Here is a 24,014-nt window from a genome sequence, read left to right as displayed (position 1 = left end):
GGCCGGCCGGATTAGGCGCCGCGCTCCGAAGGGCGGCGGGAGGGAGCCCGGAGGCGGCGGCCTGGCCCTTTCGTCTCGCCTGCCGGAGGAGGAGCTGCCCGGGGCCCCAATGGGCGCTTCGGGCGGAGGCATCCCGAGGAGCCCCGGGGCCGGCTCCGGCCGAGGGCCCGCCGGGAAGCGCCTCCCCGTCCGGCTGGAAGGAGCGCCTCGGGGCGGGAGGGCAGCCGAGGGCGTTCCGTCCAGCAGGGGCGCCGGAGTCGGTCCCCCGCCTCGCCTCGCCTGCGGAACGTCGCTGCCAGCGGAGCAAAGCCCGGGACGGTCAGGCGAGGGTCGGGACCCTTTGCTGGACTTCGGGGGGTGAGTCGCCCCCTGGGACGCGGAAGAGCCGCCGCTGCCGGGGGCTTCGGTTTTGGGGCGCAGGCGGGACGTGGCGGGTCCAGATCCACCGCCTTACCGTGCTCGCCCCCCGCCCCCGAAGACCGCGGCAGCTGCTCCTGAGGCGGGGGCGGCGGGGGAGCCTTCAACCGGTTGCTGCTCCTGCCGGACCCCGCTCGCCTCCATTCACCGCTGCCTTCCGTGCCGGCGGGGGGATGGTGAGGCTGGATTCAGCCTGCCCAGGACCTGCCCTAAAGCCCCGACCGGGCGGGACGCGGCTCGGCTCCCGCCTGCCAGCCGCTCCTCTTTCCCTCGGGCCGCCCCCGCGGTACCTGCCCTGCCCCCGGCCGGTGGAGGTGCTCACACGGGGCCTGGCCTGGGACGCCCCGCCCCGCTGGCCTCCTGCCCCGCCCCGGGTGGCCAGGCCCCGCCCCCGGACCGTGGTTCGCCATTGGCCGGCGTGCGCGGCTGCCTGACCTGCTCCGGCCGTTGCAGGTACCCGCCGGCCGCGGCCTTCCGGAGCCGAGCTACCGTCTCCCCGCCCCCCTCCGGCCGGCGAAACCTACCGGCCTCCGGAAGCAGCAGGAGCGGCAGAGCGCCAGAGCGAAGCGCCGACGGGGCGGCTGCATCGGGCAACCGGGCAAAGTCGGGGGCCGAGGGGAGCCGGCGAAGCAGGTCGATGCAGGCGGAGGAGTGGGAGGCGCGGGAGCCGGGCTGCCGGAGTCGGCGGGCAGGCGGGCGGGGCGGAGGAGGGTCCAGGCGGAGGAGAACAAGGCTCCTCTGTCCGGACCCGCGTCCCGCAGCCCCACCCCGTCCCCGAGGCAGGCACTTGGCCAGGGCTCCGGCCTAGTGCGGCTCTGCCAGGGCCGGGCAGCCTAGGCCAAAGCCTGCTGAGAGGCCCAGCCGAAGTAGCGAGGCTGGTGGGAATGGGTGGGCGGGTGGGGAGACCGCCCAGGTGAGCGTCTGCCTGAGAAGCTCCAGGTTAACCAAGGAGGCCACGGATGCAAGGAGGGGCGGACAAGGCCAAGAACAGGTGTGCAGAGGGGCGCATGAGGGTGGGGGCCCTCCGGGGGTCTCCAGCACTTTCTAGCTTTGGAGGTGCCTCTGGGCAAGGGGGCTCTCTAGCCGACCTGCAGGGATTAGCCCAGAATGGAGGGCGGGGAGGCCGAGGCAGTCCGACAGTGCCACGTGGGGGAGGGGAGGCGGGAAATGCAGGTGCTCAGAGGCCCCCAGTTGGTGCCGGCAGAATCTTCTCTCAAGGCACTGAGAAATCTTCCCTGGGTCAGCTCAAGCCCGTGCCCCCCACCCCACCCCACCCCCGCACCAGGCTGCCGGTGCAGTTGTGGCTGGGGGAAGCCTTGAGCTCATCTGGCTGAGCTGCCCAGGTTGTGCCCTCAGCTGGAGCCACCTTACCTGCTCCTTGGCAGCTGGAGAGAGCGCCCGCCCTGTGGCAGAGTTCCTGGCCTGGTCCCTGCGTGGCTTGGCTTTGGCGGCCTTTTTCCGGCGCTTCTAGAGAGGGGAAGGGTGGTGAGTCCTGAAGCCCCTCAGTGCCCAGCTCTCCTGACCCCTCCTGGCTGCCCCCCTGCCTGAGAGGTGGGAAATGCCCAGCGATGGATGGCTGTGTGCCAGTCGCTGGTGGAGGCCCTTTCCTCCACCAAGAGCCTTCTGTGCAGAACTCCCCTCCCCCCCCCATGCCAGGGGGCTGCACAATGAAGCCTTTGAGGGCGCTCGACCCACTCGCAGCAGAGAAGGGGGGAGGCGCAGTGTTGGCAGCCCCTTGCCTCGGGCATGGCATCCTGCTCCAGGGTCCTTCGAGGAAGAGCCAGTGGGCTTCTGGGCCCCTGTAGGGCACAGGGGCTTGAGGGCAAAGCTTACCTCTGAGGGGCCCAAGGACCTGGCTGCTCCCAGCTGTGACCCTGGCAGACAGAAGGGGGGAGAGTTAGGGTTGCAAGGCTGCGGGGAGGGGGAGGGGAGGCTGCTGTGGTTCAGGCTTTCCTCTCCAACCTTCCAGGGAAACTGCGAGTCCTCCCCCACGGCCGGGACCCAGGCCGGCAGGCAGAAGGGCCCACGCAAAGCCCACCTCCCCGGGGTCTTCCAGGCTCCTGCGGCTGCCCACCCAGAGAGGCTGTGGAGCTCTGCCAGGCTGCTCCCACTGCAGTGCCACCCTCAAAGGGGGCCCAAGGTGACGGCTGCCTTGAGATCCTGTCCCCCTCTGCTCCCACGGGCCCTCAGCAGGCCCAGGGTCTCTGCCTGGGCCAAAGCCAGCCGAGATGCCCGAGCAGAGGGTTGGATGTGGAGGGGCCCCAGCTGGCCTCCCCCCCCCCCGTCTCCTGTCCTGGGAGCTTCCTGAGCGAAGACTTGGAAGCTTTCCTTAGCTGTCCAGGGAGGGGGAGGGAGCGAGGGGCAGCACTCTTGGCTTCAGGCCTTCCCAGACGGCAGGAGGGGCTCCCCCCTCTCATGGCTCTCCGTCTGGGCTCCACAGAAGCACTTAGGGCTCCTTCCGCAACACTTCCCCCCTCGCCGCCTCTGGGCCTTGGATCTGCAGGCGTCAGCATGTCCAGGATGTTGGCTGGCCCACCGATGAGTGTCCCTCGGCCAAGTCCCTGTCAAGCGGCCGGTTTTGCCTCTGCAGTGGGCAGCCCCCCCTCCAGCCCTCTGAATTGGTAGAGACTCTGCAAGTCCCCTGCCAGCAAGACGGGGGCGGGGGGGGGAAGCTCTGCCCCCTTAGAAGGGAAGCGTTAGCTGGCTCTTCTCTGCTGGCCGGGCATCAATCTGGGCAAAGGGACAGCAACAGGAGAAGCGGGGGGAGATGGGATAGATGCGCTCCTCCAGCCCCCTCGGCAGCCCAGAGAGGGGGGCGGAGAGTTGCTGCTGGCTCTTCTCCCGCATCCTTGGCATGTCCAGCTGGTCTACCCAGAAAGGGCCACGCCTGGCCTGGCACCCACTGATTTACCTACCTACCTACCTACCTGACCAGAGGCTGGGGGGCGGGCGTCCCTGCCAGGAGCAGACCAGGAAGAGGGCCCACACCCCAAGAGAGCACAGCACCAGGCCGGCTACCCAAACAACACGGAGCCAGGCAGGATCGGTCGGCATCCACGGGTTCAAGGAGGCCATGCTCAGCTCCACTGTGCCACGCGAACCACGCCACGCCACTGCACCCAGCAGCAAGGGAGGGAGGGAGGGGGAGGGCAGCGGGTGTGCCGGCCTCATTAACCCTCACTGGCTTCCTTGTCTGCTGCCGGCCCAGATGGGTTCCAGATGTTCATGGCCCCTCCTTTCCCTCCTCCCCCCTCCAAGCAGGCCGCTCCCTCTGAGTCAGCCCGGCGGCCCAGGGCTTTAACCCCTCCGGCAGTGTGGCCAGAGCTGTGGGGCAGGAGAACGGGGAGAGGCGAAGAGAGGGGGCCCTCCTCTGGGGTCCCTTCCTGGCCTCGGTTGGGGATCTGGGCTTTGGGCTCCTGTTGGGGATGCCAAAGAGGTACTGAAGGACTCGCCCTTCTGGGTTTGTCTCCCCCCCCTTCTGCTCCTGCCCTCTCCGCCCCCACCCCCTCCAGATTCTTTATACAGCCTGAGCAGCCCATTTAGCTGGCTCAAAGTGGGTGGGTGGGTGGAGGAAGCCGCCTTCATCTTCCCCATCATTTGCTCTTCAGAGTTGGAGAGGAGGGGGCCGCTTCATCGGGCCTCTTCCGAAGTTCTCTCGCTTAAACGATGGGCGGGATGACCTAGTCCAATTCCTCACCTGGGGACCAAAGGACCCAACCAGAGCCGGCCTCTCAACCACCAGAACTTCAAGGCGTACAGACCTCACTCCCAGAATTCCCTAGCCAGCACCGGGATGGCTGCATGGCTGGCTGGCTGGGGAATTCTGGGAACTGAGGCCCCCACATCTTAAAGTTGCTGGAGAAGAGAAAGACTGAAGGGTGTCGAACTCCGTTTCACTGAGGGCCACATCAGGGTTGTGTTTGACCTCGGGTGGGCGTGGCCACAGCAGGCGGGACTTGGGACTTGGGACCTGTGGTGTCCAAGTACTTAGGCAGGACTTCCCTGAGACCCTCCCTCTCATTATAATCTCCCTTCCCTCTTCATTCTTCCCCTCTTTCCTTATTTTTCCTTCCTTGCTCTCTCCCCATGCACACGTGCCCTGCCTGAGGTGCATTTTGGCTGGCAGAGGCACCGTGGGCCGGTCCTTTGCCATTTCCAGGCTGGTCCCGCAGGCCAGATCTAAGCAGCCTGCGGGGCGGATCCTTGAGTTTGACACCCCTGAACTAGAAGCATCTCTGCCATGTTTGAAGTTTTCCAGTGAAAAGTGGGATTTTATTTATTTTAAAATTTCAGCTCCTGTAGCCACCACTTGGTCTTGACTCTGGGCAGCTGGCAATGTTTAAGACAGTGTGGCAAAAATGCTATTTCCCCTGACCAGGAAGCAGGACGAACTGATAGGTGAACTGACGAAGCTGAAATTGATTTTTTTTTTCCAGTCATGTTATGGTGCCGATTGCTATTCAGTTAGCACTCGGTTTCTGTTCTGCATGTTTTTCTTGGGTATCATCCAGCCATCATCCAATCTCCCATGTCTCTGAATTTAATTTCAGTTTTCTAAACAAAGCACTGGGCACTTGTCGCTGCTAAATTTCAGTCCATTTATTTTGCTTCTAAATTTTATTTGCACCTTTTAGAATTATCATGTCCAATTTGTATCACTTGGTAACCATTCCTTCTCCACTGTCATCTGCATGGGGGTGGCAAACTCATCACAGCAGCATCATGTGATGCATCACAACTTCTTCCCTCTTTGCTAAATCGGGCGTGGCAAGCGCCTGATGAGTTTGACACCCCTGATCTATACTATGAAGGGAAATATGAAAGAATTATAGAATCCAAAGCCTGAATTGAAAAAAAACATTTGTGTCCACTTAATTGTGATGTCCTCCAAGCCATATCTAAAAGGGTTATTAATTAAAATCTCATGAGTTTAATTATTTTGTCAAACATGGTACAAAACCCAAGTTATGTGTATATCACTCCCACAGTCTACTAAGGAAATTATCCAACTGAATAATAAGATCAGTAAGATTTGCTGGGGCCTCAGTTGTTTTCAATCTGTTTATAGATTTGTTGCTGAAAGGTTTTCCAAACATTCTTCTCAGGTTTATAGTTCTTGCACCTTGTCTCCTAGTCCTGAAGATCAGCATTTCTGAAAGAACCGGCAAGATTTAGCCTTGATCCTTTAGCAGCCTGCAGCCAGCTGTTACTCACCTTAATCCTCGGGATTTAAATTGATCCACACGAAAGCCGAAGCTTTAACAAACCGAAGCTTCCATTCTGACCCTTCAGGCTACTTTTCAAATTTTACTGGTGAAAAGCATTCCTTTCTGGTTTGCTTTAAATCAGGGGCCTTCAAACTTGGCAGCTTTAAGACGGGCGGACTTCAACTCCCAGAATTCCTCTTCCAGTCATGTTAATTCAGGAATTCTGGGAGTTGAAGTCCGCCCGTCTTAAAGCTGCCAAGTTTGAAGGCCCCTGATTTAAATCATGAAACTAAAATCGGAGCTGAATAGCTCTTGACTTCTTCCACTACCGTCGGCCGTCTCTCCTGAGCAGCTGCTGCGCTGCCGCTCGGGCCTCGTCGGGCCCCCCACCGAAGAGCCCCCTGGCCTTCCAGGGCTGCCTCCCTTGGCTCCCTCGGCACTTCGCCTTCCCTGGCCGGCCCTCCGGGTGCCGTCTGACCCAGGGGCTGCAGAGCAGAAAAGGCGCGAGGCGCCGGGGTTTCTCTGGCAGGGGCAGGACACCCCCCCCCCAGCCCCGTTTAGAGAAGCTCGCAAAGGGGAGGCCGAGCCCGGGGTGGGCTGGATGCTGCGGGGGCCCGGAGAAGAATCTCCCCGAGGGAGGAGCGAGGCTCGGAAGGCGCCGACTCCTCCGCTGCCAGCCGAGGGAGGCACGTGGCAGGAGGGACCAAAGGGCCGGGAAGCACCGCCGGAGCCCCGTCCTCGGAGCGCCCCCGAAACCTTTTGCGCTGCCCCTTGAGGGGTTCCGCCAGTGCCCCCGCTGCTCTCCTACCCCCGGAATGAGCTCTGCGCATGCTCTGCCTTTCCTCCAGGCGGAGGGGTGGACGGGCTGCTCCTGCCCCCTGCTGGCCGAGCCGCCTTCCGGCAGAGGAGGGGCGTCTGGGCTCGAGGGGCGGGGGTCCGAGGCTCTGGGCTCCAGGCTGTTCCAGCCCCCCACCCCCGCCCTCCGAAAAAGCGGGTATTTCCGTGGAAAGCCGCCGCCGCAGTCCGGATCCGCCCGTGGGGAGCCAGCGCCCCTTTGATCGCCCTTTGGACGGGGGGCGGCGCTGCTTGCGTTCCGTTCGCTGTCGTGGAGCGCCGGGCGTCTCCCTGGAGCAGCACCGACTTCCTGGCCAGAGACCCTTCGGCCCCCTCCCCCCACTTGCGAATGCCCGGGCTCCAGTCTCGGGGGTGGGGCAAAAAGCCCCTCGGCTCGTCTCCGCCCGTCTCCTCCAAAGCCCGGCAGGGCCTGGGCGCCCCCCGGGTCAGAGCAGCGCCCCCGCCCGCTCCCCAGAGTTGTTTTTCCGTTGCTTGGGATCCCGCCGCCAAATGTTCCGCCAGCGATGAGCAATCCGGGAAGAATGGCCCCCGGGGAGCCCGGCATTTCCTCGGCCGGCACACAAAGGCGCGGAGCTGCCAGCCTCGCCCCCGCCCGGCGCTTGGCTCGGGCCCGGGGAAGGAGCGGAGCCGCGCCCGCAGCGGCCCCTCCTGGCCGAGGATGAGGAGAGCACCCGGGGCCTCCCTGCGTGGGGCGCAGCGGCGCTTGGCCTTGGAGAGCGAGGAGGCCTGGAGGCGGCTTCCTGCCCCGAGGAAGCGGGGCCCGCAGGCTGCCGCCGTTTTTACCCCTACGAGAGAGTCGCTTTTTCTCCCAACGTCCCCGGGGCTGCTTCCACTTCGGCCGAATAATCGAAGCAGTCGGAGGAATCCATTCCACATGAATGGATCCTTGAACTTTCTCCATAGAAGCTGAGAAGTTGTGGGCTTTTCCGGGGCCTGCGAGCTGCCCCCTCCCTCCTTCCGCGAACTATGCGGGGGGAAGCGAGCGCGAGCTGCGCCCCCCGCCCTTCAAGGCTGGGCGAAGGCGGCCGCTGCTTCCCCCCTGCGCCTGCACGGGCCCTTCTCAAAGCCTCTTGCTTGAACCTGATGGGGGGGAGGAAGAGATGGGAGGCACCCAAGGGAGGGAAAAGTTGAACTTGGGGATCCTGGGGCTACGCAGGACTGCAAGGCACCTGACTTCTACTAAAACTCTCCCTTTCTCGCCAAATGGGGAGCCAAGGTGGGCTTCTCTTCAGGGGTTGCAGTTGGAGCAGGTCTGACAGGAGAACTCATTAAACCACCCTCACGACTGGCCTCTTCTTCAACCCCCAAGATGGAGAACCCCCAATGTCCTGTATCCTGTACAAATGCAGACAGATAAACTCAACAAGACGTCCATAACAAAGTACTTTTATTGGTTCATCAGGTATCCTCATAACTCACATTTGGACAAAGTTCTTCTTCAATGACCAATCCTTTGTATATCTGTCTTGTAGGTAAAAAGATGATTTATCTTCTATCCTTTTCCCTCCATGTTGTAGCGATAGAAGTAGAAGAGTTACCCACGAGTCCATGAGTTCAGCCAAGAGGGAGGAAAACCTCCCCCAACCCCTAGAGGGTCAAGTTAGTGACCAATCAGGATTACAGATGTGGTCACATGATATGGACTACATTTCCCAGGATACCTTAACTACATTTACCATGATGCATTCCCTTAAGGGGACAGCTCACAATTGCTACCTAACTATCCAATTCCCATAACACTGGCTGGACAGCACACCCAACTTCCCTAAGGAGATGGCTAAATGCAACGTATGCCCCATTTTTTCTCTATTTTTTGTGGCTGTGGAAAACGTGGCCCCGTTTAATGTGTGTGAACACTGAGTTTAGGCGTCTTCTCAATCTTCTCTTTGTCTGGCTAAACACGCATGGTGGCACAAGGCTTTTTCCAATGCAGGGATTTCCAACCTTGCCAACTCCCAGAATTCCCCAGCCAGCCCTGGGAGATTTCTGGGTGTTAAAGTTGCCAAGGTTGGGCACCCCTGTTCTATGGCAACCCAGAATGGTTGCTCTGGCTGGCTCATGTTCAGCTTGCTGTCACTGGCCATGCTCAGATTCTTCTCCGATGAAGAAGCCATGAATCCAGCATCTTGTATGTCTCCCATATATTCTTCTCAAAGGAAACCTCGTTCCTCTCGCCTCGTCTTCTTACCTGTCCAAGTTTGCTTGCAATCTCATTCCCCCACCTGGGTCTTGGCCAGACCTCCCGGTGTCTGTCAACTGCAGAGGTGAGCAGTGGCCCCTGAATCCCTCCCTCATCTGGGCATGAATAGGAGGAGGACCACCGAAGAAGACTGGCCTCCTAGCCAGATCCTTTTGAGATCGACTGGTCTCTGCTTCCAAATCAACACAGAGCCATTAATGTCAGGTCTCTGAGGGTTAGGGTTAGAGATTGCCAGCCAGTTGTGGGCCTGCGTTACTCTTGTACCCTCCAAGCCACGTTATACCAGCCTATTCATGAGAAGATCACTTGGAACCTTTTTTGAAATCAGTGTAGATCAGTGGTTGCCAACCTGTGTGCCAGGGAACATTGGTGGTCCGTGAGAAAATTTTGGTGGTCCACAGAGAAATGTCCCCCCAAAAGCACCCTCCAAAGCAATTAATCCAAGGCTGCACCGCCCACATGGCCCACCCACCCGCTGGCCCCCACCCTTCGGCCGAGTGCAAACCTTACCTTGAGTAGAGCCACATGAGCTAGAAACTGGAAGGTAAGACCAATGGTGGGGGAGGGAAATCCACCCTGGGGTGGCTTGCTGACATTGGTGGGAAAGTCGGTCCCCTATCCCAGAGCTGCAGGAGTTCCAGGACTGGCCCTTTGGTCATCCCGGAGCAGCTCCTCCAGTCCATGGCAGGCCCGTGTACCCAGGTGGAGGAGCAGCTGCTCCGGGGTGACCAAAAGGCCAGTCCTGGGACTGTCTCTGGAATAGGGGACTGATTTTCCCACCAACGTCAGCAAGCCACCGTCAGTCAAAATTCAAATTAGTGATCCATGGGATTTAAAATTATGAGTTTGGTGGTCCCTGAGATCCAAAAGATTGGTGACCCCTGGGGTAGATCAGCGGTTGCCAACCAGTGGGCCGCGAGAAAATTTTGGTGGGCCGCAGAGAAATCTCACCCCCAGAGCACCCCCACAAAGCAATCAATCCAGGCTGCGCAGAAACACAAGGCTGAGCCGCCCACATGGCCCGCGGGAACCCTCCCCACCCACTCACTCCTTACCCAGTAAACTTGCCTGCCAAATTGCTATTTTTCCTTTTTTTTTTTTCCTGACCAGCAGCTGTTCTGCTGTGCTGGGAGATTTAGATTAGCTAGGAAACAGGAAATGGTTGAATTTCTTGCTTTCCAGCTAGTCTTTAGATCTTCGGCTCTGCTTTCAAGTACAGCCGAACCTCCCTTAGGACTGAAGGTTGGCTTGCAAGCAAATTCAGTGCAGACTCACCACAAGCAAATTTGAGAGACTGAGCTAGCCGATGGCAGATAGATAGATCACTGAATGATTCTGTGAGCAACTCAATCTGCCTGCTTTGCCTGATTTTGGGTAAAAGTTGCTCTTTTTTAAAATAAAAAATTCAATATTTACATGTATGGTGTGTTGTGACTTAATTTTGTGAGTTTGCTTGCAAGCAAATTTTATGTGACAGACTGAGCTAGCCAATGGCAGATAGATAGATTTCTGAATAAATCTGTGATTCTGTGAGCAACTCAATCTGCCCACCTGCTTTTCCTGATTTTGGGTAAAAGTTGCTGTTTTTTTTAATAAAAAATTCAATACTTATATAAATATTTGTAATATTTACATACAAGCCATGCCCAGCCAGTCACATGACCACCAAGCCACACCCACAAATTAGGCCATGCCCACAGAACCGGTTAGTGGTCCCTGGGATCTAAAATTATGAGTTTGGTGGTCCCTGAGGTCCAAAAGGTTGGTGACCCCTGGTGTAGATTATATCCAGGGGCGGGATTCTACCGGCTTGGACCAGTTCGGTAGAACCGGTTATGATTTTCCATAGTTAAGAGAATTGGTAAATAGGGCCTCTGACTGGCCCTGGCCCTCTTCGCCAGCTTCTCCGCTCCCTGCCCAGTCAATCCCTATCATACATGCGCAACATCGTGCACATGGGTGACATGCCTGCAGCCCGCTTTTGCCCACCAGGCCAGCCATTGCTGCCTACCTTTCGCTGTGGCCCTGCCTGATATGATGATCTCCCTGGGTGAGTGCAAGCCCCAGTTGCTTTCCCCAATCCCCACTTGCCTTTTGTTTTGCCCCTTCTCCCACCACCACTTGCGTTTTGCTGCTGTTGCCGGTCGCCTTTCCCCACCACCACTTGCCTTCCTCTGGGGAACACGTGGAGAGGCTCCTGTTGGCTCTGGACAGGTCAGTGGTGTTTCTCTCACCTGCTGCTCCATATGGGAGAGCGAGAGAGCCTCTCCTGGCAGAGCAAAAAGCTTGCGAGTGAGTCCCCCTCTCTTTGGGAAATGGCTCCTGGGCATCAGAGAAGCAGCCCGGTTGAATCCTGTTTCTCTCTGCTGCCCAGGAGCTGTTTCCCAAAGGCAGGGGGACTTACTTGCAAGCTTTTCGCTCTCCCAGCAAGAGCAAATGAGAGAAGCAGCCGCTGACCTGGCCGGAGCCGACACAAGCCTCTCCCCTGTTCCTTCCAGCTGAGTTAGGCTAACCCTAACCCCAATTGAGCAGCCTTGATCTGCCTGCTCACAGGTAAGCCTGCGAGTCATGCTAGCCCCTCTCCCACTGTCCCCGGACCTTGCCGGGTCCCACCATCCTCGGCCTAGGCTGGCTGGCTTCCCCACCGGCATGGCCCCATCCTAGCAGCAGTGCTGGCTGGGGTCTAGCTAGCCTCCCCACCACCATCCCCGGGCTTGGCTGATTGGCTTCCCCGCCGGCAGCCGGCAGCGCTGGATGGGGCCTAGCGAGGAGCCAGCCCCATCATCCCTGGGCTCGTCTGGCTGGCTAAGCCGCCATGCGGTGCTCCGCCAGCTCTCCCTACCATGTAGCGGCTGTGGCGCAGTGAGCAGCAGTGCTCCAACCGGTAGGGCGGCGGATCCAGCTGCCTCCCATAAACAGTGCCGTCATCGCAGCGCCTCCGCCACCTGTGCTGCCTCCCCCCGCCTCTCCTGGGGGCAAAATGAAAGGAAGCGGGCAGAGGCCGCGGAGGCACTGCGGCAACAGTGCTGCTTATGGGAGGCAGCCAGGCCCATCGCCTCTGCTGCCTGTGGAGGCGCTTTGGGAGGGCTGGGGGGGGGATGCTCAAGGTCCTGCTGCTGCATGCTGCCCCCTCCCTTTCTACCTTTTCCCACCACTCGCTACTGACTGGAACTTGCCGGATCATTCAGTTCATCCCAGACCAGGTGTGTGTGTGTGTGTCTGTGTGTGTGTAAGAGAGAGAGAGAGAGAGAAGGAAAGAAAGAGCAAGAAAGGAAAAGGAAGGGAGAGAAAGAAAGAAAAAGAAAGAGGAAGGGAGGGAAAGAAAGAAATAGAAAGGAAAGGAGGGGGGAGAGAGAAAACTCTGTGCTATTATTTTTAATTGTTCCATTATTTATCATATATTAATATTTTACACTGTCCCTACACCTAGAGTGATCTTACTGCCTTTCTTTTGCCCAGGTATTTTTCAGGGTTTACATGTCTATAGTCCAGAGCATAAATACATGTGTGTTTGACAGAGTTGAAAGGGACCTTGGAGGTCTTCTAGTCCAACCCCCTGCTCAGGCAGGAAAACTCTGAGGATGCCAAACTCTGAATAGAGGTCCTGGGAAATATGTCAGAGTAACAGAAGGACACTTAGAAGGGACCTTGGGGGCAACTCTATACAATTTCAGAGAAATGGCTGTCCAGTCTTTTGATAAAACCTTCCAGTGTTGGAGCACCCAGAACTTCTGGTGGCAAGCAGTTCCACTGGTTGGTTGTTCTCACTGTCAGGACGTTTCTCCTTACTTTTAGGTTGCTTCTCTCTCTGTTCAGTTTCCATCCTTCTGGTGCTTTGGAAAATACATTGCCCCCCCCCCTCCCCCTCTTTCTGGCAGCTCCCTAAAAGCCTGTTGCCAATCACCCTCTTGGGCAAAGCATGTGAGCCATTTCCTCCTTTCAGTGGCCCATGAAAGTCCATCTGTAGTAAGCAGATGATAAAGTCAAAAAAGGTGAACAACATTTTTACACAACTATAGATAAGTTGAGGCTGGGGGTGAGAAGGAATGGCTGGGAGGGGAGGGGCCAGGCGAGGCACCCCTTGACATGAGTGACATTGAGTTGGTCACGCCCACCCAGACACATGACCAGTCACATGACCACCCAGCAAGCCATGCCCACCCAGTCACATGACCACCAAGCCACACCCACAAATTAAGCCACACCCATAGAACTGGTTAAGAAATTTGAGTCCCACACCTGATTATATCCACACAACCAGGGGTGGGATTTGAATTTAACTGGTTTGGTAGGCGTGGCCTAATTTGTGAGTGTGATTTGGTGACTGGGCATGGCTTGGTGGTCTCGTGACTGGCTGGGCGTGGCTTGTGTGTAAATATTGTAAATGTTTATGTAAATATTTAATTTTTTATTAAAAAAAGCAACTTTTACCCAAAATCAGGCAAAGCAGGCAGGCAGACTGAGTTGCTTGCAGAATCACAGATTCACTGAGAGATCTACCTTTCTGCAATCTATTGCCTGAGTCTGCACTGAAAAATAGAAGCTTCAGTCCTAAGGAAGATTCAGCTCTGCTTTTAGAAAGCAAGAAATCCAACAATTTCCTGCTTTCTAGCTAATCTTAATATCCCTTCACAGCTGATGGTCGGGGGAAAAAAAGGATGGAAAAATAGCAACTTACGAAAAATTAGGCGAAGGCACAAGGAGGCAAGTTGGATGGTGTGCATGCCAGGTAAGAAGTGAGTGGGTGGGGAAGGGCGGGGAGGGGCCAGCCAGAGGCGCAATTTGCCGGTTTTCCAAACTGCACAGAATCGTAACAACCGGTTCTATAGAACTGGTCTGACCAGGTAGAATTCCACCCTTGCAAACAGCTCCTTTCCTAACCGTTGGCCTCTGTTGGCCTCTTTATTTTACAAAGCCGCTTTTGGCAATCGTGTTTGTGTTGGAAGGGCTTGCGAATGGCCTCCTTTATTATCTGCTCTAAAACGTTGTCAGGTTTTTGAGTCACCGTCCCATCACGAGAGGGTCCTCTTTCCTGCTGGAAGAGCGGAGTCCCGCTGGCTGGCCTTCCACCCCCTGGCATCTCCCTGGGCCTGCAGGATTCTCCCAGGACACCTGGCGGAGGCCCCAAGAGCTCTTGGCCCTTCAGCCTGCTGGGGCGTATTTCATCGGGGACCGGCCACATCCGGCTTAGCTGGGGGAGGGGTCCCTTCCGCCTCCTTTCTGGCCTGCACCCTCCCCTGCTGAACTCCTCCCTAGCCTGGGCCACACAAATCGGCTTCACAAAGAGCTGTGCTGGCGCAGGAGTCAGAGTGCAGGATTGCAAGCCAATTCTGCCGGCTGCCAGTTCAATCCTGACTGGCCTGAGGTTGACTCAGCCATCCATCCTTCCGAGGTCGAAAAATGAGGACCCAGATTGCTGGGGGCCGTATGCTGACTCTGTAAACCGCTTAGAGAGGGCTGGAAAGCAGTGGGAAGTGGCATCTAAGCCTCGGTGCCTTTGCTATTCCGCTGTGTGCCGAGAGCCTTTTCCGTGATGGTTCCCCCACCAGCTCCTTTGGCCCCGGCATCTCGGCTGGCGTTTGCCCCTCTAGCTGTGGAGCTCCCCTCCACCTTTTCTCCCTGACTCACGCTGACCCTTCCCAGGTGGCTTGGAGCTCCTCCTCCAGTTTTGGCTCCTTCGTGGGAGACCTCTTCACCCTCATCGCCTCCTCAAGAGGTTCCTGCTTGTCTGCTTTCTCTTGGAATTGAACCCAGAACAGCATTGGCAGGGGCCTGGGTCTTCTAGTCCACCCCCGTCCATGGCAGGAGACCCTATGCCATTCCAGCTTTTTGCACTGGATGGGACACGTAGAAGGAGTAACAGAATAGAAAAATAGAGATGGAAGGGACCTCGGAGGTCCTCCATTCCAACCCTCCACCCAAGTAGGAGAGCCTACACCATTCTGGACAAATGGCTTCTTAAAGACCTCCCAGAACTTCTGGAGGCAAGCTGTTCCACGGGCTAATTGTCAGCAAGTCTCTCCTTAGTTCTAGGTCCAAGACTGCCAGTCCCTCAAGGGTACAACCGCCAGGGGCCTGCCAGCCTGGGACCCTGGGCAAGGACTGGCTCAGTTGCCAGAGGAATCCTGGGTCTTCTCCAGCAGCTGAGACAGACCCCCACGGGCCCCACGGGGGTAGAAACCAACCCTGGTCATAGGGCTTCCCTGGGAAACAGCCCTTTCTTTAAAGACGGAAGGAAAAAACCTGGATGGAAAATGGCAGCTACTCTTCATCAACGGAGGAGCAAACCATGTTTTTAAGAATACAGAAGAGGCATTATTGGCTATTACGACTAATATTATGGCTAGTGGACTGCTGCAGGATCTCACCCTTTCCACCCATTGGCTCTTTTTATCCATTTTAATGTGTTTTACCTCTTAAGATCTGATGTTTTAGTCTTTTAACCCTGTAATTGTTTTATTCTCTTATTTATGACGTTGTAAGCTGCCCAGGGAAGAAAGATGGGCAGTATTCAAATTGAAATAAATAAATGAGACTATTTACCAAAATCAGCTGAATAGCAGCAACATTTCTGCTTTGTCTGGATTGCCTTAGCAGCCACTGAAAAGCTCAGAAATGTTGAATACACAAACAGGATTTTCTGGAAGCAAACCAACAGCCCAGCAATATTATTTTTTCTTAAGTTATTAAAGTGCTAGAATTGAATACTACTATATCTAAGAGCCAGCTTGGTCCAGTAGTGAAGGCTAGAAACCAGGAGGTGCTGAGTTCTAGTCCTTAGCATGGAAACTGGCTGGGTGACCTTGGGCCAGTCACATTCTCTCCGCCCACAAGGCCAGGATAGGCAACAAGCTGGTTGGTCAATTCCAGTCACAAGAAGACATTGATTGGGAGGAAAAAATAACATGCTCTTAATGCTATTCAAAAATTTACAATTGAAAACAGGATTTTAAAGGTTTGGGGGAGAATTGAATGTTCAATTTTATCTCAGCAAATTGGAATTCACGTAGTTTGCAGGCTTCCAATGTATTCTGTTCAGACTGTTACAAAAGAGGGAAGGATGCAATCATGGGAGGTTTTAAGGGTTGGCTAGATGGAATTCACCAACTCTGCCCCCTTGACAATTAAAAAACTTTTTTGATTCTGGGTGGTCAAGGCTCAATTTCTTCTAACAACCGAATGTGGTCATCTGCACATCAATCGATTGTAAAATCCTGCTCTTTTGGGGTTTAGCGGTTTTATAACTAATCTTAATCAGACACACTCAAGTTCTTTATTTTTATTCACGTCTGTAGCTTTAAAGAAAAAACCAGCTATTCAAAAAAAGAACAACAAAAGGGGGGGGGAGCACTTGAAGAGCAGGACACCCCAGTGTGTGTGTCTTGGGTGACCCAAAATCATCCTTGGGGCTGCCTGGAAGGGGACCTTGGCGAGGGAGCCTTCCAGGCGCTGCCCCGGGGCCTGAGGCCCACCTTCAAGGAAGGGGGCAGGGCGAGTCTCTTGTGGGCACCGCCATGCTTTGCCCTCCGTGAACTGCTCCCACTGCCGTGCCCTGTTGCCCTTCCCAGCTCTGCCCTTGCCTGCTCAGGAGCCCACTCCCCCCACAGGAAACCAGCCGATCTTCACTAGGTGGGGGGAGGCCTCCCCTTCGGGTTCACCCACCGACAGGTGAGGAGGTATTCGGGGTAGGCCTGTGTGTCGTTGAAGATGACGAAGATGGAGGGATTCTTTGGGTTGTCTACCGTGCTGTCGTACCGCCGGAGGGTGGCATCTCCTTCCCGCAGGGGAGGGGCTCGCATGCTAGCGTTGCCCGCTGTGTAGTCCCCCACCAGCGTCCTGGTGACAAAGACATATTTGTTGCCATCGGGGCTGCGAGGCGAGTAGCGATCCTGCGCCGAGATATGCGCCTTGACTGCGAAGTAGACGCCGTGGCCGTAATGAGTGGCTGGAAACGGGTGGAGAAAGGAGCCATTCAGTCAATGGAGGCACGGAGAAAGGAAACACGTGGAAAATATGCAGAAGCATCCAGACAGACAGGAATGCGGTGAATAACCCGCAACAAATTAACGGACATTTACGGAGACTGTAAGCCCTACGAAGGTTTAAAAATGTGAACAAAGCGCAATGGGAGCCGTATTACAGCGAAGGTTGACACTGAAAAGCAAGAAAACACAGCATGCAAGGGAACACAGAATAATGTGCAGTATCTCACACGTATGAAGCTGTGGGGCGCTGCCCCTCCCGTCCCTTCAGGGCGCGAAGAGGAAGCGAGGCCCGTGCCCGGCCAGCCGGTAGCTGATGCAGCCTCCAACAGCCCCTCCGAGAGGCCAAATGCCAAAAAGCAACCTCAGCACCATCTTGCCCAGTTTCTCTCCATCTCAGAGACTGGCTGGGCACTGACTGGTGCGGGTCACCTATAAGCCGCCTCCTGGCAGCGCAGTGCCCAGAAACCCTCTCCAGCTGTGCAGCCCCTCCCCCCACCCAATTCAGCCTCTCTAGCGGCTGCCAGTCCCCTTCCTGCCCCCTCCCACCAAGGGCACCAACGTGGCTGCTGCAGCTGCTCTCACTTCTGGTGTGGCTTCTCTGCGGCGGGTGTGTTTGGGTGTGTGTGCTTCTTGGATATGGGCACACATCCCCAGGCCAACCCCTTGCCCCCCACGAGAATGCCCCCTTAGGAGCCACCAAGGAGGGGTCCCTCTGCGCACAGTCACTGACCGTTCCTGCCACAAAAGCTGCGGTTGAAGCCGTGCTGGCAGATCTCATGGCTGGACTCCTCTGTTGTGCCATGGTACAGGATCCGCTCCACCGCCCGGTGCCCGCAGGCCTTCTCCATGGCAGCCTTCTTCAGCTGGTACTGCTGGTAGAGCAGCGGGTGCATCACCTTCTCCAGCTGCAAAGCAGGCGGGCAGGCAAATCAGCCCCGCACCCAGCTCCATTCCCTCCCTGCCCCACTGGGCGCACGGGGCTTAGGGCCCGCTCGACCCCAAACCTGGGCTGTCTCCAAGCACCCCCTCCCCTTTCTCACGCAGGGACCCCAGCTCCATCTCTGCTCTGAAGCAGCCCCAAAGGGGGGCAGCTATGAGGAACCGGGGGCGGGCAGGGGAGGAATTCCCATCCCTCGTCCTTCGAGCCAGGGGTGCCAATGGCAGAGCCAGGCTGGGCCAGCTTGTGGGGAGGCTGCCCTAGCGTCCTCCGGGCCAATCCTGGACCACTGCCCTTTGCAAGGAAAGGGGGGGCTGTGCCCCAGTTGCGAGACCAGGCGGGGGCCTCTCCGCAAGGCTGAGGGGGCTCCCCCAGTTGGGGGCTTGGCAGGGGCTTGGGACAGAGGCCGGCCGACATCCCTCCCAGCAGGGCCGAACCGCCAGCACAGAAAGAGGCAGCACATCCCGGAAGGGCCCCCGCTCTCACTGCTCTTCAGCAGCCCTTCCCGGCCCGGCTTTTCCAGAGGGGACTTGTGGGTCAAAGGCAGGGTGTCCGCTGAACCCACAGCAGGGGCAGATGCCAAGGAGGGCACCTGTAGAACTGAGGCCCTCTCCAGGTTTGGCTCAAGGGAACAACCCCACATGAAAGCAAGAATCCCAAACGTGGCAGATAGAACTCCAACTGACCTGGTTAGGGGTCTTCTGCTCCTCAGAGCCCCACAACCGCCCCTCTCAACCTGGCTGAGACCCCACCAGCCAGCCTCACGGCCAGAGAGGGCTGCCCCTCCGCTGAAGGGGACAGAGACAAACAGCTACCTTGACGATGCACAGCTGGCTGTGAAGGCCGCCCAGCGTGTCGTAGAAGCCTCGGACGGTCATCTGAAACTCTGCGGAGTCCTCAGCCAGGGGGAGCAGCTTCACTTCGCCCTCAGCTGGGGGGTCTAGCAGGGCTGCAGAGAAACACAGACCATGGAGGAACAGCTGCTCTCCACCCCCAGGCCAGGGGGCCCCACTCTGCATGCCCAGGGAGGTCTGTGCTGCCACAACAGGGGCACCAGGAACCCACTGGGTGGGGCACATGTGCAGGGCATCTACCTGGAGAAGCGAGTGGAGGCTGGAGCTCGGTGCGGCCAATGGGCAGAGTGCGGCCATTGCCAACGTCGTACTCCTCCATCCGCTCAAAGTCCACAGCAAAAGGCCGCCCATCGAAGAACACCTCCATGCGCTTGTGGCCGCGGCACCATGCTTGCTCCAGCAGGGCACTGGCCTGGGCCGAATAGGGGGTGGGGAAGCCCTGCTCCGAGGGCTCCCACCGGACCCAGCGGGCATCCCCACCGCCCATGGCCACTCCCACGTGCAGCAGCCGAGCCAGCAGCAGGGCGAGGTCTCGGGTGGCGGCCACAGGATAGTCCAAGAAGCCCAACACGGTGGCTACAGGGCCAGCAAGCTTGATGCTCACCGCATGCTTCCTCTCCAGGTAGGCCAGGTAGTCAAGGCAGAGAGCGGGCAGGGACAAGAGGGCCTCATTCTGCACCGTTTCCTCCCGCACCTGCATGCCCAGGGCACGTTCCAGCTCCTGCACCACGGCCTCTGCCTCCTCCTCCAAGGCGGTGTAGACTTGCAGACTGGTTGCAGCCGCTGCCTCCAGAGAGGCTTTCATGACAGACAGGATGTCGGCATCAGGACTGGATGGCCGCTCCTGCTCAGAGCGCAGAGAGAGCTCCGTGGCACGCGCCAGCTCCTCCACTTCCTGCCGAGCGCTGTCCATGGACTGCTGGATGGCCAGGAGCAGCTGGGCCTCCTCCTCCTCCAATGCCGTGCTTGGAATGGGGCCTGGGATGGGCAAGGGCCCTTCTTCCATTACGTCGAGGTCAGCCAAGCTGGTCTGCTGCTCGAAGGCGGGGGGGACGTCCGCCAATGGCTCCACGGCTGTGGCGGTCTGCCCCTCCTGCCCTGCTGCAGGAGGGGCCATCCGGGGAGGCTGGAGGGCAGCCAGCAGGCCCTTGATCTCTTCTGCAACGGGAGGGGGACCCAGCTGAGCAGGGAAGCCGCAATGGAAGGTAGGCCTGCACAGAAAGGGGGAACCCTGAAACTACCCCAACCCCACCCCGAGCTCCAACCTTAGACCAGGAAGGGGAGGGCGGGCTGCCCTTCACCTCCAGGGACAGGCATTACCCAGGTTAGCTTCTGGGCTCTTCAGCTGCTGCTTGAGGCCACGCAGGGAATCCCGCTGGCACACGAGGGCAATGGGCTCCTGGGACGTCTCCAACGTGTGCTGGGGGGGGGAGAGGCCCTTCAGAGGCAACCCCCGCTTTCCAAGCTCTCCCCTCCCCTCCAGCCTCCGGGCCCACTGCACTTCCCAAGCCCCATCCCCTCCTCCAGGGGACGCACCTGGGTCTCTGGGGAGTACCACTGGAGATTCTCCAGCCCGAAGGCACAGCAGAAGCTCCTCTCCAGGCCCTGCAGGATGGCCTGGCCACGCTCCTCCAGCAAGAAGCGGCTCGTACCAGGCAGATGCAGCACCACAGACCGAACCCGGATGGCAAAGAGCAGACTCTGCAGGAGGTCAGCTGCGGCTCGACACGCCCAAGCATCACCGCTCAGCTGCACAGAAGAGACACCGTGCCCGTTTCCTCAGGCTCACTTGTTTTGCTTGACACAAGGTTGGCAAAAGCAGGATCTGACCCCCTCCCTCCTCTTTGGCCACGGAAGCGGGCCATTAGCCCAGTGCCCAAGGACTCGTGGCAACCAGCATGAGAGGGAACACTGAAGGAGGGCAGAGCTGGCAAGTGCCTGGCACCCCGTGTGTTGCGGGCAAGACGTGGAAGGCCCCCGCAGCAGCTGCCCCCTTTTACCCGCAAGCCCGTGACCTCGGCTCCCTCCAGGGGCAGCAGGGTGACATCAGCCAAGCCAGCCAGCAGTTCACAGCGATGGAGCTGAAGGTAGCGAAGACGGCCAGGTTCTGTGGTCACCAGCACCTCATCCGGCAGGCAGTCCTGCAGGCCTCGCGTCAGCTCAGCCACGTTCTCCTCCTCCAGGCCAGGAAGGGTGAGGCCCTCCAGGTGCTCCCCATCCTCAGCCAGACGCACCAGGCAGCAGCGCAGTCCCGCCTGCACCTGGGCCCAGTGGGGGGACGCCAAGGCCAGCAGCTGCCGCTCGGACAAGGGCAGGGAGACGGAGCTGAGAAAGGAGTCCAGGAGGGAAGCAGCCAGCTGAGCCACAGAAGGCTTCAGGGCCACGACCAGCACCTCCTCTGCGCTGGGAATGTAGCAGGCGCCCACCCCGCGCTCAGCAAGCCGTTCCACCAGGTGCTCCCGCACTTCTGCCAGCTGCAGGAACTCGAGCACCCAGGCTGAGCAGGGCAGCCGCTCCTGCACCACCGCATGCAAGGCGGCCTGGATGTGCTCCCGCAACTGCTGCCGCTGAGTTGGATCCCCACCCGAGATGTGTAGCTCAGCCTCCTCGCAGCGCAGAATGCACTCGGGAGCAGAGGCCCCCAGCTCCTGCAGGACGCCCGTGGACTGCAGCAGTCGCCTTGTAGCTGCTTCTGCGACAGGAAGGGTGGTGGGCAGGGCCACGCCAGCTCCTGCCGCCTGCAGCTCTGCCGCTGCCTCCGGGGGCTCCAGGAAGTCGTAGTGAGGGGAGACCTTCAGGTTGCCAACTGGGAGCTGGTGGGGCTGCTTCAGCACCCGATCCACCACTGCGGGAAAGGAAGGCAGCAGGATGAGAGGAGCCTTTTCGGCACCTCTCGGAAGTGGAGCCAGGAGACGCGTCTCAAACAGCCCTCACCTGTGCGGTCCTGAAAGGAGACCACGGCCAACATGCCCCCCGGGAGAAGCCGCACTGCCTGCACACGGCCCCCGCCACTCCGCCTGCTCTCAAAGTAGAGGGTCAGCACCTCTGGCTGCAGCTGGCTGTCGTGGGGACCCCGGACCAGGATGCTGTCTGTCTGCTCCACCCAGTCCAGCACCAGGCTGGCCCCGTCCAGCAGCCGGCTTTGCACACGATCCGCCAGCGCCAAGAACTCTGCCAGGGAAGCCGAGGAACCAAGTCAAGGCAGCCGACGAAGACGAGTGGCTGCCGTTCAGCTTTGCCCTAGGAGCTGCCCTCTCTTCTTTCCACCCCCCCCAAGCCAGGTTGCTGGGAAAGGATCTCCCCTTCAGCTTCTCTGGAGGTTCCAAGGGGGGAGCCAGCTAACCTTCCTCCCTCCTTTGGAAACTGATGGCACAACTGGAGGCCAGAGGCTAGTTTCCAGGCCCAGCGAAGCCAGGAATCCCTGGCAGATGATGGCTAACTCTGCCCATCATGCAGGATCCTTCCTGGTGGGCACACAGTCCCAGCTAGCCAAAAGCCGCAGCCTACGTGACGTAGCTTGGTGCAGGACTGCAACGTTTGGCAAGGCAGTGGATTTCCTGCCCTTTGGGTGCCTGCCCCTGCTGGTGTTTCTCGGGGAGGGGGGCAGAGTAAGGGAGCAGGGGCAGAGAAGAGGCCCAAGGCACCTGGTGGCAACCCCACTTGGGGGGCAGGAAGGCCCCTCAGGTGCCCACCTGGGAGGGAGCATAAGGAGGCTCAGCTGGCTGCGTTCTGAATGGAGGTGAGCTCCACAAGTACCTGGGTGGCTGAGCACCACCTGCAGCTGCACCAGCGCCTGGTCCCCGGCAGGGCTGCGGCAGATGGAGTAAGCGTCCCTCTCGCAATCCAGCAGGTGCTCCACGAACAGCTCCACCAGCTCCAGGCTGCTTTGTGGGTTCAGGCCCTGGAGGAGCACCTTCCCGTAATCCCGAGGAGCGGCGGGCTGGACCGTCAGCTGCACCCCTTGCAGGGCATGGTCACTTCTGGAGAGGACCCTCTGGGCATCTGCCAGGGAGGAGACCAGCAGGCGAGCTCCAGGAGGAAGGTCCTCACCCCAGTGGCCAGCCAAGCCGCTACCAGGGACAGGCCTAGGCAGACCCCAAGCCCTGCGGCAGGCCTCTGTGACCAGCCTCCCATCCAGGGCCTCAACCCCTCCCAAGCCAAGTCCCTGAAGGGCCCGGCCACCAGTTTGGGGCAAAGCTGGAGCACTAAAGACCCCAGCCTCATAGCCACCTGGGTCCCTTGCACAATGGACTACGCTTTCCATCACCCCCAACCTCCTCAGTCTTAGAACATACGGACTCTGTAGCCGAAGGTCACTGGCTGCTTTTGCAACGCCTGCTAAGCTCAGCTGGTGTCGACGGGTAGCCCCTGGGCCTTAGTGGGCCGCACAAGCCCACGCAGCGCACGGCCCAGGGAGGGTAAGCGGGTGGGGGGCAGGCATTGCGAAGAGGGCAGCCGCTCTGTGAAGCCCTTGGGGCTGCCGGCCTCCCCCTCGGGCAGAGCCCCAGGGCCGGAAGCGTTGCTGCCCGCCTCCCGCCGGCCGAGGCCCTCACCTTCGGGGCGCTCAAAAGTTAGCGTGGCGCGGCCGCCCCTCCGCCGCCAGCTCTGCACCGGCCCGCCGCCCGAGCGCCGACGGTTCTCAAAGTAAAACACCAGCAGCTCATCGGCCACGTCCGAGGGGACCCCGAGCACCGCCACGGCCGTCGCCGCCGCCGCCGCCGCCATGGGAAAAGCCCAAAAGTCCGCCCGAAAGAGCGAGGAAGTCCGGGAGGGCGGAGACCCCGAGGCCCGCAGCCGCAGCCTCGCGGGAAACGAAAGCGAAACGGCCCGCGAGCAAGAAGGGGCGGCGCCGCAGCTGCCTTCCTCCCTCCGGGCGGCCGCCCCGCCCCGCCCTCGGATCTCCCCAGGTGTGCCGCTGGACTCCAATCCCCACAGCCCTCTGCGACCACCGCGCTTTCCCGGGGGCGGGGGGGCGCTGCTGTCCGGCTGCTCCTTCCCCAGGCTTCGGAGCGAACTACGATCCCCAGGCAGAAAGACCCCCGCTGCCCCGCCCTCGGCCACGAAACCCCGCCCCGATGTGGAGAAGCCTTCGCATATGCCCGACTCGGCGGTCGGGGCGCTGCTGTACCCGATGCCTGGAGGCGCGGGGGGAATCCCTCAGGCGGAGGCTGGGCCGGCGAGCGAGGCACCTGCAGGGGCACGCGTGGCGTGGGGGGTCCGTGGCCCTTCAGAGCCACGCGGCACCCTCCGGCGGCGTCGCCCGGGCACAACCCCGTTGGAGGAGCCCGGGGCTTCAGGAGGATCCTGGGACGCCCCCCACCCCCCATGACCGCTTGCCCAGCCCAGCCCTGGGGAGCCGCTTCCGAGAACCCCTCAGAGCCTCCCCGGGTGCGAGGCAGGCCTGCCGGCCGGCGCCAAACGCTGGCACGGCCTGGCGGGTGGTCCTCGGCGGGAGGGGGGAGGAGCAAACTACACTCCCCAATTGGAGGTTTCCTGCTTTCTGCTGCCGTTGGGGAAGCCGGAGGGATTAGGGATGGCTGGAAGGCTGCGGGAGGCAGA

At 59.2% G+C, this 24,014-nt stretch overlaps 2 protein-coding genes and 2 long non-coding RNA genes across 4 annotated transcripts in view; 1 reads left to right on the top strand and 3 right to left on the bottom strand.

The window, feature by feature from the left end:
* The window catches only part of PLEC (plectin), a 107,640-nt gene extending 104,126 nt beyond the window's left edge, over positions 1-3,514 (bottom strand). The window contains 3 exon segments of the mRNA XM_087960099.1: positions 1,789-1,884; positions 2,251-2,291; positions 3,345-3,514. Coding sequence (XP_087816225.1) covers positions 1,789-1,884; positions 2,251-2,291; positions 3,345-3,492 — 285 coding nt within the window. The 5' untranslated portion in view covers positions 3,493-3,514.
* Positions 3,515-5,001: 1,487 nt separating this feature from the next.
* Positions 5,002-7,448, bottom strand: LOC148131597 (uncharacterized). The gene is made up of 2 exons (XR_015749079.1): positions 7,263-7,448; positions 5,002-5,569 (listed from the first exon to the last, which is right to left on the bottom strand). It is a non-coding gene; the product is annotated as an uncharacterized LOC148131597 (long non-coding RNA).
* Positions 7,449-11,091: 3,643 nt separating this feature from the next.
* On the top strand, positions 11,092-14,846 carry LOC148131596 (uncharacterized). The gene is made up of 3 exons (XR_015749078.1): positions 11,092-11,232; positions 13,315-13,408; positions 14,707-14,846. It is a non-coding gene; the product is annotated as an uncharacterized LOC148131596 (long non-coding RNA).
* A 287-nt stretch (positions 14,847-15,133) lies between these two features.
* On the bottom strand, positions 15,134-23,326 carry PARP10 (poly(ADP-ribose) polymerase family member 10). Its single transcript, XM_026687130.2, has 10 exons — positions 23,009-23,326; positions 22,212-22,457; positions 21,390-21,626; positions 20,456-21,300; positions 19,992-20,204; positions 19,776-19,875; positions 18,696-19,613; positions 18,417-18,550; positions 17,395-17,569; positions 15,134-16,624 (listed from the first exon to the last, which is right to left on the bottom strand). The coding sequence occupies exons 1-10, from the start codon at positions 23,178-23,180 to the stop codon at positions 16,305-16,307; spliced, it is 3,360 nt and encodes a 1,119-aa protein (XP_026542915.2). The 5' UTR covers positions 23,181-23,326; the 3' UTR covers positions 15,134-16,304.
* Positions 23,327-24,014: the final 688 nt, after the last annotated feature.

Source organism: Notechis scutatus, chromosome 3 (assembly GCF_049901735.1).
Source record: "Notechis scutatus isolate UNSWTSFEM ecotype Mainland chromosome 3, rNotScu1.2, whole genome shotgun sequence".
NCBI lineage: Eukaryota > Metazoa > Chordata > Lepidosauria > Squamata > Elapidae > Notechis > Notechis scutatus.
This window is presented reverse-complemented; position numbering and strand designations above follow the sequence as displayed.